The sequence below is a fragment of the Sinocyclocheilus grahami genome, unplaced genomic scaffold (genome assembly GCF_001515645.1).
Source record: "Sinocyclocheilus grahami isolate Dianchi unplaced genomic scaffold, SAMN03320097.WGS_v1.1 scaffold110.1, whole genome shotgun sequence".
Lineage (NCBI taxonomy): Eukaryota > Metazoa > Chordata > Actinopteri > Cypriniformes > Cyprinidae > Sinocyclocheilus > Sinocyclocheilus grahami.
Window position 1 is genome coordinate 1,071,734 of NW_015505289.1, and position 18,480 is coordinate 1,090,213.

At 34.2% G+C, this 18,480-nt stretch overlaps 1 protein-coding gene across 1 annotated transcript; it reads left to right on the forward strand.

Annotated features, from left to right (window-relative positions):
• The first annotated feature begins 198 nt into the window (after positions 1 to 198).
• On the forward strand, positions 199 to 17,480 carry LOC107589001 (kinesin-like protein KIF2A). The gene is made up of 21 exons (XM_016277296.1): positions 199 to 470; positions 3,223 to 3,317; positions 3,977 to 4,105; positions 6,161 to 6,209; positions 6,293 to 6,403; positions 7,290 to 7,390; positions 8,395 to 8,490; positions 8,597 to 8,651; positions 8,735 to 8,897; positions 9,915 to 10,005; positions 10,094 to 10,157; positions 10,236 to 10,327; positions 10,995 to 11,137; positions 11,339 to 11,543; positions 11,677 to 11,787; positions 11,887 to 11,954; positions 12,612 to 12,725; positions 13,061 to 13,208; positions 13,285 to 13,386; positions 15,356 to 15,491; positions 16,622 to 17,480. The coding sequence occupies exons 1-21, from the start codon at positions 410 to 412 to the stop codon at positions 16,705 to 16,707; spliced, it is 2,220 nt and encodes a 739-aa protein (XP_016132782.1). The 5' UTR covers positions 199 to 409; the 3' UTR covers positions 16,708 to 17,480.
• The last annotated feature ends 1,000 nt before the right edge of the window (positions 17,481 to 18,480 follow it).

Below are 18,480 nucleotides of genomic sequence, written 5' to 3' on the forward strand. Positions count from 1 at the left end.
TGAATATGATTTGTTACATCCTTAAGAATGAGATATTCGACATTTATTTTATTTTTTAAATGGAAGCAATTCAACAGATTTCATGGCAAGATAATAGATTATATATTAGATAGAAGAAATCATACATTTTTATTTGATTCTTTTTATTGAAAATAATGTCTGTTAAAAGCAATCTTGCTGAAGAAAAAACCCCAAAAAACCCCCAGATTGGACAGATTGTGTCCACTGCAACTAGACAAAAGAGGCTGATGTGACAGTCTGTGAAGGGTGTGTGAGCGTTCTGCGCATGCGCGCTTATCCTCTCCCTCCTGACCTCCTCCCGGTTTGTGCTGCGCCCCTGCCGCTAATCAACCTCTCCCGCGAAACCCGCTCAAAAACATCCACACAGATCCTGGCACACACATGAGGCATGGCAGCTCTCTTCGGGAAGATCCAGATCGGCATTTATGTGGAGATCAAGCGCAGTGATGGTGAGTCACACCCAGCAGCAGCTCGTTTATCAGGTTGAGATGCAGTTTGTCGGGGCATCATCTTTGTTTAACCCGGTAACCCCGTTTAACGCAAGACATCCGGTGCACAAAACATTCAATGCCTGTGCATAACCATTCAACGCCTTTCCGTCCTTGGCACGCCTTTGTATTGCCTGGTTTTGGGATGCATGCTCATGCTAGCCTGTTAGCGAATTTACGAAGCTACTATGGCGGAGGTTGGACTCATAAATATTAATGAGGTCCTCCTGACGTTGCCTGGTAACCGTGTTGGAGCGTCTAGGCGCGGAATCCAATTGATAGTCATGAGCTAATACGTCAACAGAACGCCTACTGGCTGAATGTGAGGCTTTCAGCCAATCAGAGAAGCGTACTGGGGAAACGTAGTTAATATTCATAAGCCAAGCCAAGCCATAGTACATTAATAAATTCGCAGTCTGTTAGCATCATCCCTGAGGAAGACGCCCAGACATCGCCTGCAAAACTCGTTTGTACTGCTGTATTTAACTTTACGTGTTTTAGTTTAGTTTATTGTCCTTTCAGCAATTTACAAGTATAAAGGTAAGCCGAATTTCATTTCTGCCATGTAAATTACAGATGAGACAAAGAATTAACTTGAAACTGTAAAGCAATAGTAAGTAGGCTAATAATCCAAACGTGTTAATTATAAATAAATAGAATACAAATATTATACATAATAACCAATTATTAATGCAATGCAGGTGTAGTGGTGCAAGCATGGGGTCTATAAGTGGAAGGTGAGCGCTGAGCACACATTTAAAGGAATAGTTCATAAAAAAAAGAAAAAGAAAATTCACTCACCCTCAGGCCACCCGAGATGTAGATGAGTTTTTCTTTACTTGCTCACCAATGGGATGCTCTGCAGTGAATGGGTGCCGTCAGAATGACAGTCCAAACAGCTGATGAAAACATCACAATAATCCACACCACTCCAGTTCATCAGTTAATGTCTTGTGAAGTGAAAAGCTGCATGTGTGTAAGAAATAAATCCATTAAGATGCTTTTAACTTAAAACTGTTGCTTCCAGCTAAAATATGAGTCCTCTATCCATAATATTGCTTTCTCCAGTGAAAAAATCCTCTCATCTGAATCAGGAGAGAAATATGCACAGATCAAGCACCGTTTACAAGCCAAAACCGCTCTGAACAAATAGTGGGTGGATTTTGATGTGAGAGGACAACAGGAGATGGACTTTATCACTGGAGGAAGCGTTATTATGGATTATGAACTCGTATTTTGGAGAGAAATTATGGTTTAAAGTTACAATGCCTTAAAGATGTATTTGTTTCTTACACACATGCAGCTTTTCACTTCACAAGACATTAACTGATGGACTGGAGTGGTGTGGATTATTTTGCTAAATTTCTCCAAATCTGTTCTGATGAACAAACAAAGTCATCTGCATCTTGGATGACCTGAGGGTGAGCAAAATTTCATTTGAAATTTGACATTTTTATTTTTGGGTGAACTGTTCATACGTGAATGAACTCGTATTTTGGAGAGAAATTATGGTTTAAAGTTACAACGCCTTAAAGATATATTTGTTTCTTACACGCATGCAGCTTTTCACTTCACAAGACATTAACTGATGGACTGGAGTGGTGTGGATTATTGTGATGTTTTTATCAGCTGTTTGGACTCTCATTCTGACGGCACCCATTCACTGCAGAGCACCCATTGGTGAGCAAGTGATGGAATGCTAAATTTCTCCAAATCTGTTCTGATGAACAAACAAAGTCATCTGCATCTTGGATGACCTGAGGGTGAGCAAAATTTCATTTGAAATTTGACATTTTTATTTTTGGGTGAACTGTTCATACGTGAATCGATGCATTAACCAATGGCCTAAATGGTATAGTTGATCAGTCTATGGTAGAGTTGTATGGAAAGCAAATATAGGCCCTACAATTTGGTTGTTAGTTGGACTTAGTGCTGGGCGGTATGACCAAAAATTTATATCACGGTATTTTTCAAAATTATACCGGTTTCACGGTACATGACGGTATTTTTTTTTTCATGCATGACCAGGTGTTAACCATATTTTCTACTGATTCACCCATTGGTGAGCAAGTGATGGAATGCTAAATTTCTCCAAATCTGTTCTGATGAACAAACAAAGTCATCTGCATCTTGGATGACCTGAGGGTGAGCAAAATTTCATTTGAAATTTGACATTTTTATTTTTGGGTGAACTGTTCATACGTGAATCGATGCATTAACCAATGGCCTAAATGGTATAGTGGATCAGTCTATGGTAGAGTTGTATGGAAAGCAAATATAGGCCCTACAATTTGGTTGTTAGTTGGACTTAGTGCTGGGTGGTATGACCAAAAATTTATATCACGGTATTTTTCAAAATTATACCGGGGTGGTGGCGTGTTAGAACGAGGGGTTTTAGGTAGGCGTGGTTGACTCTGAACTTTTATAAAGAATATCTCTTTGGATTTGAGACTTTAGTCTTTGCAACTTTACAGATCTTCTTTATGCACCAAGAGCTTGTAACACCCAAAGAGAAAGGAAAAATTGAAATGGCATCATATGACCCCTTTAAGAGTACCTCATTATGATTGGCTGGAATATTTCATTGTGGTTTCCTTTGATACTTAATTCATTGATGTAGCTCCTTTATTTTTAGGCTTTATTAAGTGTTTGTAGTGCTATAATAGAGCTGCAGAGTTTTTGCAGTAAACCATTGTTTTATTGTGTATTTCAGGAAGAATCCACCAGGCCATGGTGACATCACTAAATGAAGACAATGAGTGCGTGACGGTGGAGTGGATTGAAAACGGAGACACAAAAGGGAAAGAGGTGAATGTCTGATAGTCATATTCAGTATGTCCGTCATATTGGCATAATGCACTGAAGACAAAAGCTTGTATGTTTCATTCATGGATATTTGTTTTTGTAGTTGCACATCTCTAACAGAGACACACAGATACAACAGTGATGTGTCAGAATCAAGGGAGATTTATTCTAAAGCGGCTTTTGTACCTCTGCCTTAAATAGCTTCCAGGGTTATCAGTGGTCTTTAGTTATTAAATGCTGTGCATGGAATATAAACATAGACAAAGGTTTTATTGCTCATATGTTGCTCTTTCATAGCTAACTATCAACTTAATCGCAGATGTTTCTCTAACCAGTCCTCATGAGAAATAGAGGGGTAAAATGAATGTGGATGGCAGCTCAGATCATTTGGTCCTGAAAGAGTTTGAGAAATATTTGTGTTCATATTGAGATCTCTGAGGCAAATCTGAGCGCACTTTCTGATCTTCATAGGAGTCTCTATTTCATCTCATTGCTGTCCAGGAAAAACAGCTGAGATACTGAGATCTCGTTTTGTGTCCTGTGGGAGGATTATTTTTAGCAGCTTTTACAACTGTGGAAAATCCTGTGCGCTCGTGTGCCGCGAGTAGAAGTGCTTTTGAAACTGGCAGCCTGATGCTCGTGCTCTCATTCTCCATGAACAGATCGATCTAGAGAGCGTATTTGCACTAAATCCAGATGTTGCACCTGAAGAGGAAATCCCACAAAGTCCTGAAACCCCTCCACCTCCTGTGTCCAGTGCCATCAAAATCAACAAGATCCCCCAAAACAAGGTCTGTGTCCGTTTCGCTACACCTTAATAGACGTAATCAAGAGGAGGAACGAGCACAGCACCAGACAGACAGATGATTGTAGCGCACTCAATATGGCTTTTATAACTTCTCAGATGGATTTCTAGACAGGAGTCATAAAATACTGTTTTCAGTTTTTACAGTGAAATCAATTCAGGCTGGGTAATTTTTAGTCGTAAAACACTAAAATAACTTGCTTTGTGGCATCCTGCATTGGGAGATTACCCATAAGCCCTCGTCTGTGTGTGTACATATATATATATATATATATATATATATATATACATATACACACACACTAAAAATAGTTTGAACGATAATGTTTTTTAAAGAAGATTCTGCTCATCAAGGCTGCATTTATTTGATCAAAAATACAGAAAAAAACAGTAATCTTGCAAAATGTTATTACAATATTAAATAATGGTTTCTATTTTAATATCCTTTAAAATATAATTTATTTCTGTGATGCAAAGCAGAATTTCCATCAGCCATTACTCCAGTATAAAGTGTCACATGATCCTTCAGAAATCATTCTAATATGCTGATTTATTATTAGAATTATCAATGTTGGCAACAGTTGTGCTGCCAAATATTTTTTGGAAACTGCGATACTTTTTTCCAGATTCTTTAATGAATAAAAAGTTTTAAAGAACCCGCATTTATTCGAAATATAAATATTAAGCAGCACAACAGTTTCCAGCACTGATAATAAATCGGAATATTAGAATGATTTCTGAAGCATCATGTGACACTGAAGACTGGAATAATGATGCTGAAAATTCAGCTTTAATCACAGGAATAAATTAGATTTTAATGTATATTAAAATAGAAAATTTTTATTTTACATCTTAATAATATTTCCCAATATTAAATTTTTTCCTGTATTTTTGATCAAATAAATGCAGCCTTGATGAGCATAAGAAACTCCTTTAAAAACATAAAAAATCGTTCTGATCCGAAACTTTTGAATAGTAGTGTGTATATATAACTGTTTTTCTATTATATTATATAGTATATTATATAAATGTAGCCAGTTGTATTACTAATTTATAATTTGTAGTAATAGCAGTTTTTACTTTTTTCCATTTCGTGGATTATAAAACTACCGTGATAAATTACTGTATAAATGTTGCAACTAGTAGGTGGTAATGTGGCATAAATTGACTGTGAATTGTTTTTATTGTGTCGATGCATATTTTTGCTATATTGGATTATATAAAGTCTGTTTATTTTCTTGGATTCATCATTTATTTAAGAGAAAAGACTGAAAAAGGGTTTTACTCATGCATATTTTGATGTAGAAAAAATATTTTTTTATAAGCGTTTTCAGTATTGTAACTAATTTGTCAAATGTTCACCAGTTTGGCAAGTGTTCGTCATATTTTGACAAAAAAAATAAAAGTTTAAAACTACAATTAACTGTCTGGTTTCTACAGTGTTTACTCAAGCAAAGAAATCTGCCTTAAACTTGAAAGAAAGAAATATATGACATTTATCGTGATAATTATCGTTATCGACTGATATGAAACATTTTATTGTGAAAATGTTTTTGGCCATATCGCCCAGTCCTAATTTTGATGTAAAGGCTTGAAATCAGCGTTACTTTAGTACTTTATTTATATACTATTATAATATTTATTAATATTTTTAATTCGCTTTTATTTTTGTATTTTCAGTTTTGATTTTTTTTTTTTTTTTACAAGTTTTTAATATTTCTGTTTGGCTTGAATTTATTTTTATTTCAGTTTTAGTTATTTTAGTACTTCAACTTACATTTATTTTATTTCAGTTAGATGCCAAGTCAAGAATTTTATATTTTATCTAATATTTCTATTATTAAAATCTTCTATAAATTCAATAAATATTTATATTTAATTTTATTTCAGCTTTTTCAGTAAATGAAAACATTGTTTCATAGATAAAATTTGCCTACAAATGTTTTTCTTCTTAATGGGTTCAAGTTCTTGATAGAGTAATAATTGAATGAAGGAAAAGCATTTACAAGCGCACACCTCCTTCAATACTCCTTCATCCCAGGATGTACCTCATGAAGTTGATGTCACAGAAGAGTTTTCATTTATTACAAGTATTGATCGCAACATTATTCCTATATTTCCATTTGTGTTATTGCAGAATTTTGTGGTCAGTAATGTGATCTCCATTATTCAGTCACTGTAGGTACGACTCGAGCGCGGCCGAGCCAACAGACCGAACCGCCTCCACCAGCGCCCGTCCCGCCTCCACCCATCCAACACCAGACCCTACAGCAGCTGCAGAACGGTACCACAACACCTCACAAGCTGTTATACAATACACACAATACTGTTCAAAAGTTTGGGGTCAGTAAGAAATTAAAAGAAATGAATACCTTTATTCAGCAGAGACACATTAAATTGATCAAAAGTGATAAAAAAGACATTTATAATGCTTCAAAAGATTCCTATTTCAAATAAATGTTATTTTGAACTATCTGTCATCAAAGAATACGGAAAACAAAAGTAATTTTCCACAAACATGTTACATTGTCAACATTGATAATAATCAGAAATGTTTCTTGAGCAGCAAATCAGCATATTAGAATGATTTCTGAAGGATCATGTGACACTGAAGACTGGAGGAATGATGCTGAAAATTTAGCACTGAATCACAGGAATAAATTACATTTTTAAATATTTTTAAATAGAAAACAGTTATTTTAAATTGTAATAATATTTCAAAATATTACCATTTTACAGCATTTTTAATCGAATAAATGCAGCCTTAGTGAGCAGAAGATATTTCTTTCAAAAACATAAAACATCTTACCGACCCCAAACCTTTGAACAGTAGTGTAATTATGATTGACACACAGCGTGTATGTGTGTTGTAATGATGTTGAGGGTGTGTGACGTCTGAAGAGGAGAGACTGCAGAGCTCTCAGCGCGTCACACCAGTACAAAAGCAGCATTTAGTGTTGTTTTCCAGAGATGAGCCCTCGTGTTGCCATTGTTGAGGGAATCACTCAGACACAAACTAATTCACACTGACTTTAGAATTATGTAACACAAAATGCCTGTTACAGTGAGGGAATCGGGTGTAGCTGATCAGTGTTATTAATGCTAAATGTAGGTGCTTGTTAAATATTGAGTCTGTTTCCAGTGTCAGAGTTTTCTGTGTGTGTCTGCAGCTCGCAGGAAGTCCAACTGCGTGAAGGAAGTGGAGAAACTTCAAGAGAAGCGGGAGAAGAGACGATTGCAGCAGCAGGAGCTGAGAGAGAAAAGAGCGCAGGTGACAGAAAACACTGGAATACTAGTGTACTCACAACAATGTAGCATACTACTATTTGAAACTTTTAGTGTTGCTTTATGCATATTATAATTATACATTTATATATAAAAAATATATATATAATGTATTGTGTTTTATTGCGTAATGTGCATTGCAATTGTAAAGTTTATTTGTTGCTTATTGCATATTAAAATTATATCTGTTTATTTATTTATTTATTATATACTATGAATATTGTTGGCTTGGTGACAAATTGCATGTTATGCTCCTCATTTCTAAGGTGCTTTCAGTTAAAGCATCTGCCAGGGTTATTATAGTTAAACAAAACCACGAAAACAGTTTTGTTACTTGAAATAAAAATTTAAAAAAAAAAAAAAAAATTTCATCTAGTGAATAATGAATAGAAATTACTCAACATTTCATTTAGTTTAACTTGGTATACTAAAATACCTAAAACTGAAATAAAAAATTAATAAAGACCATATAGACATTTTAAAAAACACACAAAAAATACTAAAATGTAAATAATTAAAAAAAAAAAAATTTCATTAAAACAGAAATTACAAAATTAAGTAGTTGAAAATATTAATAAAAACTATAATGACATAAGTTAACACTGGTGTCTGCAAAATGAATTAATGTTAAGGTTAGAATAAATTATTTTATTTAGAATTAATAAATGAATTAATGTTTTATTTATTATAGTTGTTTCATTATAGAAATATCAGGCAGTATATGGTATACACTCCGCAGTGTTCATTTTGTTATAAACTTGCATTCTGAACACATCCTAAATGTTCCAAACATTGGTCACATGATCTTACTATGTTACTTGTTTAACTTAACTAAGTTATCATCTTAGTAATTAAACGAGTTTGCATTTCTAATCCAAATTAGTAAAAGAAATGTCCTGACTGTTAACATGAGGACTTAACATCTCAAGAAGGTGATGTTATTATGTTATAAGCTCTTGCGGTATTAACTGTGAGTTTTTGATTACACAGGAGCTCGATGCCACAACCCCTAATTATGAAATCATGTGCATGATCCGAGACTTCAGAGCGAGTTTGGACTACAGACCGCTGACCACTGCAGATCTGGTGAAGAACTGCATCATTACCGTCACGTGCTCCACAGTTATTTCATCTCCATGTGATGCATTAGCTGTGTTGGATGTTGGTCTTAATAATATGTATATGCTCTCAGATTGAGGACCACAGGATATGCGTGTGTGTGCGGACGCGGCCACTCAACAAGAAAGGTAAGGATGACAGTTTTTGATTCTGTGTCGTCAGTGTGTTGGTGTTGTTTGTGATGCAGCTCATCATGTGTGTTGACTCTCAGAGCTGACCATGAAGGATCTGGACGTCATCACCATCCCCAGTAAAGACGTGGTCATGGTCCACGAGCCCAAGCAGAAAGTGGATTTAACCAGATACCTGGAGAACCAGACGTTCCGCTTCGATTACGCTTTCGACGACACCTCCACAAACGAAATGGTGTACCGGTCAGATGTTTGTTTTTTACAGAGAAATAGTAAAAAAGGAAAGACAAGAGAGAGCAAAAATTAACCTGTGCAGGCTCACGCTGTAAAAAGTAAGAAATATAAAAATATATATATATTTTTATAAATATATTCATATATAAAAAATATAAGTATAATTTGTTGGGTCTCACACTTTGTGAAGTAACAAATATAAAAGTGTATAATATATTTATAAAAAAATATTAATTCATATATAAAAATATTTTTTCAGTTTCACACTGTACAAAGTCACAAATATAAAATATAATTTTATAAAAAATAATAAAATATATAAAAACTGTTATTTATCCAGACTCAACAAAGTTGAGTAACAAATCTAAATATATTTTTATAAATATATTAATATTTAAAAAATAAAATATAATTTGTTCAGTCTTGCACTGTACAAAGTAACAAATATATATTTTTTATAAAAACATAAAATGCAATTATTTCTGAAAATAAGACTGTGTTCTAATTTGATATTGTTTTCTCTGCCTACACAGCCTTGGTAACATTAGCAGACAAGAAAATATAAATATATTTGTATAGAAATATAAGTATATATATATTTTTTTTAAATAAATCAAATATATTTAGTTCAGTCTTGTACTGTACAAAGTAACAAATATGTTTTATAAAAACATAAAAATATTTTTTTTAAATCTATAAAAATATATTATTTGTTCAGTCTTGCACTAAACAAATTAACAATAAAAAAATATTTTTATAAAAATATCAAATGCAATTATTTCTGAAAATAAGACTGTGTTCTAATTTGATATTGTTTTCTCAGCCTTGGTAACATTAGCAGACAAGAACATTTATTTTAGAGACAAAGTAATTTCATTTTGAGGAATTGAAAAAAAAAACTAGAATAGTGTACATTTATGAATAATAAGATCAGAGATATATAAGTAAAAAGACTTTCGTCCTTTTTTTTTTCTTTTAAATCCTGTTGTCATATAAAGTGAAGTCTCCGGGTGTGATGTGTTTCAGGTTCACTGCTCGGCCGCTGGTGGAGACCATATTTGAGAGGGGAATGGCCACTTGCTTTGCTTACGGTCAGACGGGCAGCGGGAAAACTCATGTAAGCTGATCACATCACATCACATTACAGGAACACATCTTCCCAGAGGATCCTTTATTTGTCATAATCGATTTTCCCTTCATTCCAGACCATGGGAGGAGATTTTTCTGGGAAGAACCAGGATTGCTCTAAAGGGATCTACGCTCTCGCTGGTGTGTGTCTGACCTGCTGTTTTTCTGCTCAGATGTTGAGCGATCATTTTCATCAATTTGACTGTGCTTTTCTTTCAGCACGGGATGTTTTTCTCATGTTAAAAAAACCAAACTACAAGAAGTTGGATCTTCAGGTGTACGCGACGTTCTTTGAAATCTACAGCGGGAAGGCAAGTTCTGTGGTCCACATGATTAATGAATGTAATAAATATTATAAAATATTTATTATTATTATAAAAATTGTAGTATTATTTCTATACTATTATAGAATTAATATTTTGAATATGCTTTTATTTTGATATATTTTTAATTTAGTTTAGTAATTCTTAGTTTTTGACATTTGCATTAGTTATATATTTAATTTTTTCTATTTAACTTTATTTTGATTCCAGTTTTTATTCAGTTTGTTTATTTGGTTAAATTTAATTTCAGTAATTTTAGTTCTTAAACTTATATTATTTCAGTTGTTAGTTATCATGCTCTTTGAAATCTACAGTGGACCGGCAAGTTCTCTAATTCACATTAATACTTAGCGTTTTTATATTAGTTTATTTTATATTAATATTTCGAATTACTTTTTATTTTCACTCATTTTAATTTTAAAGTGCATTTGTCTTTTTAGTTTTTATATTTCTATTTAGCTTTAATTTATTTGTTTATATTTAATTGATTTTATTCAGTGATTTTTTAGTACTTGAACTTATTAACTTATTTCAATTAGTGAGATTTTCAGGTGTGCGTTTTTTGAAATCTACAGCGGGAGGCGAGTTTCCTAGTTCACATGAATAATTAATGAGTTAATCTGTGCATGAAGTCAAATTCAGTGGGCCGTTGCAGGTGTTTGACCTTCTGAACAGGAAGGCGAAGCTGCGAGTTCTTGAAGACGGGAAGCAGCAGGTTCAGGTGGTCGGACTGCAGGAGCGAGACGTCAAATGCACAGAGGACGTGCTCAAACTCATCGAGATGGGCAACAGCTGCAGGTGCCACCAATCCCAAGAATTGAAACATACAATTCAGTTTTAAGATATATTTATATACATGTTCAAATTCTTTATTTTAATTGTTATATTAATAATTTATAATATTCTGAAGTTATTGTAATAATCTAAAATACTTTCCGACAGTGACACTGTTAAAAGCAGTTGGTATTAATCATGCTTTTTGTGTGTGCTTTTCCTCAGGACGTCTGGACAGACCTCGGCTAACGCTCACTCGTCCCGCAGTCACGCCGTGTTTCAGATTATCCTCCGCAGGAGGGGCAAAATGCACGGTAAATTCTCTCTCATTGACCTGGCGGGGAACGAGCGAGGGGCGGACACGTCCAGCGCTGACCGACAGACGCGGCTCGAGGGCGCCGAGATCAACAAAAGCCTCCTGGCGCTGAAGGTTTGCGCTTCAAATCGTCACACACGGCCTGCAGCTGTTTGATTTGCCCACGTTTTGATGGTCCACACCTGTGAATTGAGAAAATGTATTATCGTGTTAGTATCTGGGTTGATTTATTGTTTGTGTGTGACAGGAGTGCATCAGGGCTTTGGGTCGAAACAAACCACACACTCCGTTTCGAGCCAGTAAACTCACGCAGGTCTTAAGAGATTCCTTCATCGGAGAAAACTCTAGAACATGTATGGTAAGAACACTGATTATATTCATATATGCATTTTCAACACCTAGTGTAATTTGTGTGTGTGTGTTAATGATTTAAATGTGTTTGATCTTCTGTGACTAGATCGCTACAATCTCTCCTGGAATGGCATCATGTGAAAACACATTAAACACTCTGAGATACGCCAACAGGTACGGATGTGAGCCCAGCACACTGCAGCTGCGGTTACAGAAAGACATGCTGAATGTTGTTTGGAGCATAACTGTATCTAGATATGAGCTGCATGTTGTTTAACCGGTTTATTTCAAGGTTTCTAATGCAAGTAACCAGACGGTCACATCCAGATAAATCTGCTGGCTGTAATTAAGGGAAAATTAAAAATAAAATTCATGAGTTTTAAGAATTGTAATATGTATGTAAAAATAGAATATTTGTATTTACAGAATAATTTTAAATATATAAAATAAATTCTATTATCCACACTATATTTATGTACATATTCATACATTTACATGAAATTATGTACAATATTATTATTAATTAGTAAAATTCTGTATAATCCTGTATGTACCTTTATGTATTTATACTCTTTATAATTTAAATTGATTATATGCATTTTTTGCACAACAATTAAAAAAATATATATGGATGTATACACACATTCTATGAAGAAATATAATTTTTGTGCAAATGAATACATTAATATTATTCGAATTTAAACCATATTAATTCTAGACTCTTGATATTTTTATAATGTGTCTTATGCACATATTTTTTAAATAATGTGTTGGAGGGGTTTGTAATTCCCGTCTCTCTGTCTCACTGGCCGTCTGTCGTCCCGTCTTCAGAGTGAAGGAGTTTGGGATCAGTCCCTCCGACATTCCCTTCTCTCAGGGGGGAGGCGGGCGCTCCGAACTCTCTCCTACCTATGAGTACGATGACTTTGCTACCTCACCCAGCAGGTCTCGCCCTTTTCCAGTTTCAAGCCTGTCTCACTTCAGACAGAGCCTCCATACCAGTCCTGTGTTTCCAATGATTCTTTTCCATCACAGTTCATATGTCAATTTTTCCCACATTTCAGAAATGTTTCTGTTGCGTTTTCATTAATGATTTTGTGTTGCAGCTGCACTAACATGTTGGTTTGTGTTTGCTTGTGCCTTACAGAGCATATAGAGTCCGTCATTATCATGCTGCATGAACATGTTTATGTAACATTTACCATTTCTGTTGATTTATTGCATCATAAATGCCGTTACATGTTGGCCGTGATGAATTGAGACGCTGTCTGTGACCGTAGGGTGAAGGAGCTGAGCATTGACCCCATTGCGGTGATGGAGGGGCGCTCCGCCGGACACTCGGTCAGTCAGCTGGACGTGCTGGAGGCGCAGTGGGGAGTGGGCAGCTCTCCTCAGAGAGACGATCTCAAGCTGCTCTGTGAACAAAACGTAAGAGCTCTACCCTTAAACCTCAGCTTGTTTGGGTTGGTATGAAAACCTGACACTGTGTTGATGTTGTGCACAGGAAGAGGAAGTGTCCCCGCAGCTCTTCAACTTCCATGAGGTGGTGTCTCAGCTGGTGGAGATGGAGGAGCAGGTTCTGGAGGACCACCGCGCCGTGTTTCAGGTGTGTGCTCTTATCCACAGAGAGGAGAACATTACATCAGGCATATGTGTCATTAAACTCCCTTAAAATATCTTTCAAATAAGGTCAACTTGCTTAAGTAAAACTACATAAGATATTAAACTTGTTTTCTGAGAAAATATATCTGAATATACAATACTGCTGAAAAGTTTGGGGTTGGTAAGATTTATTAATGCTTCTGAAAGGAGTCTCATGCTCATCAAAACTGCATTTATTTGATCAAAAACAGTAGAAAATAGTAATATTATGAAATATAATTTAAAATAACTTTTCTATTTGATTGTTAAAATGTAATTTATTTCTGTGATGCGCAGCTGAATTTTCAGCGTAATTCCTCCAGTCTTCAGTGTCACATGATCTTCAGAAATCAGTCTAATATGCTGATTTACTGCTCGAGATACATTTCTGTTTATTAGCAATGTTGAAAACAGTTGTGCTGCTAAATATTTTAATATTTCAGGATTCTTTGATGAATATAAAGTTCAAAAGAGCAGCATTTATTTGAAATGGAAATCTTTTGTAACATGAATGTCTTTACTGTCACTTTTGATCAAATTAAAGGGGTCATATGATGCTTTTTTAAAGATCATTATTTGGTGTAACAGAATATGTTGACATGCTTTAATGTTCAAAAAACACATTATTTTTCAAATACTGTACATTATTGTAGGTCCTCTATGCCCCGCCTCTCTCAAACGCTTCGTTTTCTACAAAGTCCCTCCTTCCGACAAGCACAGTCTGCTCTGATTGGCCATTGTCAGAAATGGATGCCCCTTACCATAATCGCGAGCTTCATCTTTCAAAATAAATGTAAAGACAGTAAATAATGTCATTAGTTTTACCATCAGTTCAAGCCCGAAAGTGGAACAGAGTCGCGTGACAGACACAGTGATGAAGCTGGTATGTGTTTGCAGTACACAAGCCACGGTTAAGACAGCTGACTCCACTGTGATGTTATCCCCCCCCTCTCTCTGTCTCTCTCTCTCTTTCTCGCACACACACACACACACACACACACACACACACACACGATGCGCAAAACTCCGCATTTGAACAGTCAAAAGCAAATACTTTTATAAATTGTTGCTCTTTTGTTAGTTTTGACTGCTTTTATTGTCCTCGCTTTGGATAAAAGCGTCTGCTAAATTACAAAAAAATACATGCAATTAAGTATAGAGTATTAGGTACATATTAGGAGTGTAACAATATTCAAACCGAACCGGAAAGTCTGCGATACACTACCCACGATACATATCGCGGTACTCGAGGTCTTTGAGTATCTTTTCAAACACCGTTGGTCATGTCTTAAATAAACAGTCGAGAAAGACGACGCATGTGTATCAATATCAGTGTAATGGATCTGTGATTTTTGTCTGTTCCTGCTGTCTGTGTTTTTAATGTTAAACAACAAAAGAGGAAATCACTCACTTCTCTTGATTGTATAAATCCTTGAAGTTACAAAAGCTATTCAGTGAAATATACACTTATTCATTTGACATTTATTTACTTTTGAATTTCTGTGCCTGAAAATTACTGTTAAATATTTGAAAAACACTTATTTTATTTGCTCATATTTATTTGTGCTGTTGCATTTAGTTTGTATTATTTTCTTTATTTTTATTTGACCATAGTCCTTTTTTCCCTGAACATCGCACATACCGAACTGAACCGTTACACCCATAATATTCATACATTTTGTATAATCAATTATATTGTACCCTTATGCATTTATAGTCACAAAAATATAATTAATATAATGTATTGTTTGTGCACATCTGTCTATCCATAAGTAATTTTTGTAACTGTATATAAGCAGTTATGTTTCGTAACAAAAATATTACTTTATTTTAAAAGAACACACACACACACTCTGAGGCCAAACTTTTGAACTGTACTGTATAGCTTGATTTTGTTTATGCTTTAGTGTCATGCTGTGTGTTTGGTGTTGTAGGAGTCCATACGCTGGCTGGAGGATGAGAAGGTTCTTCTGGAGATGACCGAGGAAGTCGATTATGATGTGGAGTCATACGCCACTCAGCTTGAGCAAATCCTGGATCAGAAGATTGATGTGCTAACAGAGCTCAGAGGTCAGTGTGTTACAGTCGTCCTCCAAGAACCTGGAATTAGAATCAAATCATTGGAGTAGCCTACAAGATGTCAGTTTTAAATGTGGTCCATATTAATTAGAGAAGACAAACTACACAAAAGTACATTTTATTTTTTTAGGAAAATTAATAACTTTCTCCCCAGAAATATTACTGTATATACATTTTCAAATGAATGAAGTGTTGTTCTTTATTATAATACATGAAAATGACACTGACGACGTTTAAAATTGTCATCCATTTTAATAAAAAAAAATGTATAAAGTAATGTCATAATACAAAAGTGATGGTTTTATTATAGATTTACGTTGTAAATTTTTTTTGTATATTACAAACATTACGATTCTGTGAAAAAAATGTTTATCAATTGTTTTACAAACTAATGTTTGTAAAAAATATATTTTTATTCTAGAAATTAAAGTGTAAAAATTAATTACGTCATATTAATACAAAACATTCATGAACAGTGTATTAATATTCAGGTTCCTTATTTATAAAATTCTAAAATGTATCATTTATAATAAATTATTGAAAATGATGCTGACATTTAAAATGGTATATTTTAATGTTTGAATCAATGTCATCCAAAAATAATGGTTTTAAAATGGACTTTATATTTTTTCATAGAATTGTAATGTTTATTAATAGTTTAAAAAAACGGTAATGTTTGTTAAAAAAAATAAAAAATAGAATATTTATATTCCAGAAATTACTATTAAATTATATATAAAAAGTATTAAGTTTTATAATATTTAGTAATAATATAAATACATAGTTTTATTTACAAATATATGCAATGAAAGTCATTAAAATTATTTATTTAGAATCAATTATTTACATTCAAATAAACAAATGTGTAAAAATATGAGTGGACTTAAAATAAACTTCAATTTCTTTAAACAAAATAAATACTTCTGATTTTGGGCTGAAATATACGCTGCACACGTCATGGCACTTTCACTTTGTACGTTTTGTCAGCAATTGACTCCGGCTGCACAACAGTATGACAAACCCATCATTCCTGTGTCTCCTATAAAGTTGTTCTCCTTCATGTCAAATCAAATGCTTTGTCAAGCGAGACACACAGTAAATTGTGTTTCCTTTGGTCTCAGATAAAGTGAAGTCTTTCCGCTCGGCTCTTCAGGAAGAGGAACAGGCCAGTAAGCAGATCAACCCCAAACGCCCGCGGGCCCTGTAGACCCAGCACCAGCAGAACAATCCCATCAGCCCATCAATGTATCTACATGTGTAACTTGTACGTGATGTGTCGGTTGTTCATCTGACAAAAGCACATTTTAAATTGTATAGATTTGAGTTCTTACTAAACTGAATGATGAGTTTAAGGCCATGAGAGGATGTACAGTGAGCTAATGCATGACCAAACCAGCGCTGCATCATCTGACTGGACCGCGTGTGTGAAGCCTGTAAATATGTCAAACTCATTCATGCTTTTCAGATATATGTATATATATATACCCGCTCATCTACTTGCATAACAGTTTGCCAGGTAATGAAAAGTGATTATTGCCATCCCAATGGAAAAGAGCGAATACAGTCTTAGGAATAATTGCAATTAGGGATGCACTGATATAGACATTTTGACCAGTTATTTTTATGGTTACTAAATAAGGAAGCATGTTTTCAACAAAGGCTTGAAAAAAATAGATAATTGCAATGCTAGATCTCAAACTCACAATTCATACTTTTTCTCAGACTTCTATCTCTCAATTCTGATTTTTTCATTTCCAACATGGGACTTTCTATATTTAGGCTAGTTTGTATCGCGAAATTGTTTATATCACAAAATTTACACTTTTTTTTTAAATCTCAATTTTTTCAGAATTGTGGGATAAACTCTGAATTGCAAACATATAATTCTGAATGGGGGAAAAAAAGCCAGTGTTAACAGCTCGCAATTCAGACGTCTCAGAATTACAAGAAAAAAAGTCAGTTACCTTTTTTTTTTTTAACCATCTGGTGCCGTTCGGTCATTTTTGACCAAAAAAAAAAAATCAATCTAATTTTGGTTTTTACTTCATTCTTCATTTTTTTTTTTTTTGGTTCCACTTTTTTGTGCTCCAAATTTATATACGATTTTTGACCGTTTAAGTTGGAAATTTCAATTTAGGTTGATGCTTTTTATAAGTGATTAATAGGTAATAAATGGATCAAATATTCCATGAATATAATTTAGTACCATAAATACCCTTAAAATATAAGATTTGACCAAACCAGCGCTGCATCATGTGACTGGACCGCGTGTGTGAAGCCTGTAAATATGTCAAACTCATTCATGCTTTTCAGATATATGTATATATATATATATATACCCGCTCATCTACTTGCATAACAGTTTGCCAGGTAATGAAAAGTGATTATTGCCATCCCAATGGAAAAGAGCGAATACAGTCTTAGGAATAATTGCAATTAGGGATGCACTGATATAGACATTTTGACCAGTTATTTTTATGGTTACTAAATAAGGAAGCATGTTTTCAACAAAGGCTTGAAAAAAATAGATAATTGCAATGCTAGATCTCAAACTCACAATTCATACTTTTTCTCAGACTTCTATCTCTCAATTCTGATTTTTTCATTTCCAACATGGGACTTTCTATATTTAGGCTAGTTTGTATCGCGAAATTGTTTATATCACAAAATTGACACTTTTTTTTTTAAATCTCAATTTTTTCAGAATTGTGGGATAAACTCTGAATTGCAAACATATAATTCTGAATGGGGGAAAAAAAGCCAGTGTTAACAGCTCGCAATTCAGACGTCTCAGAATTACAAGAAAAAAAGTCAGTTACCTTTTTTTTTTTTAACCATCTGGTGCCGTTCGGTCATTTTTGACCAAAAAAAAAAAATCAATCTAATTTTGGTTTTTACTTCATTCTTCATTTTTTTTTTTTTTGGTTCCACTTTTTTGTGCTCCAAATTTATATACGATTTTTGACCGTTTAAGTTGGAA

Bases quoted from the DNA above. Each gene is read 5' to 3' on its own strand.
- LOC107589001 (XM_016277296.1), top strand. From the start codon at position 410: ATGGCAGCTCTCTTCGGGAAGATCCAGATCGGCATTTATGTGGAGATC. The intron at 3,318-3,976 runs GTGAATGTCTGA...CTCCATGAACAG, and splicing joins GAGACACAAAAGGGAAAGAG to ATCGATCTAGAGAGCGTATT. The intron at 6,210-6,292 runs GTATTGATCGCA...TCCATTATTCAG, and splicing joins AGAGTTTTCATTTATTACAA to TCACTGTAGGTACGACTCGA.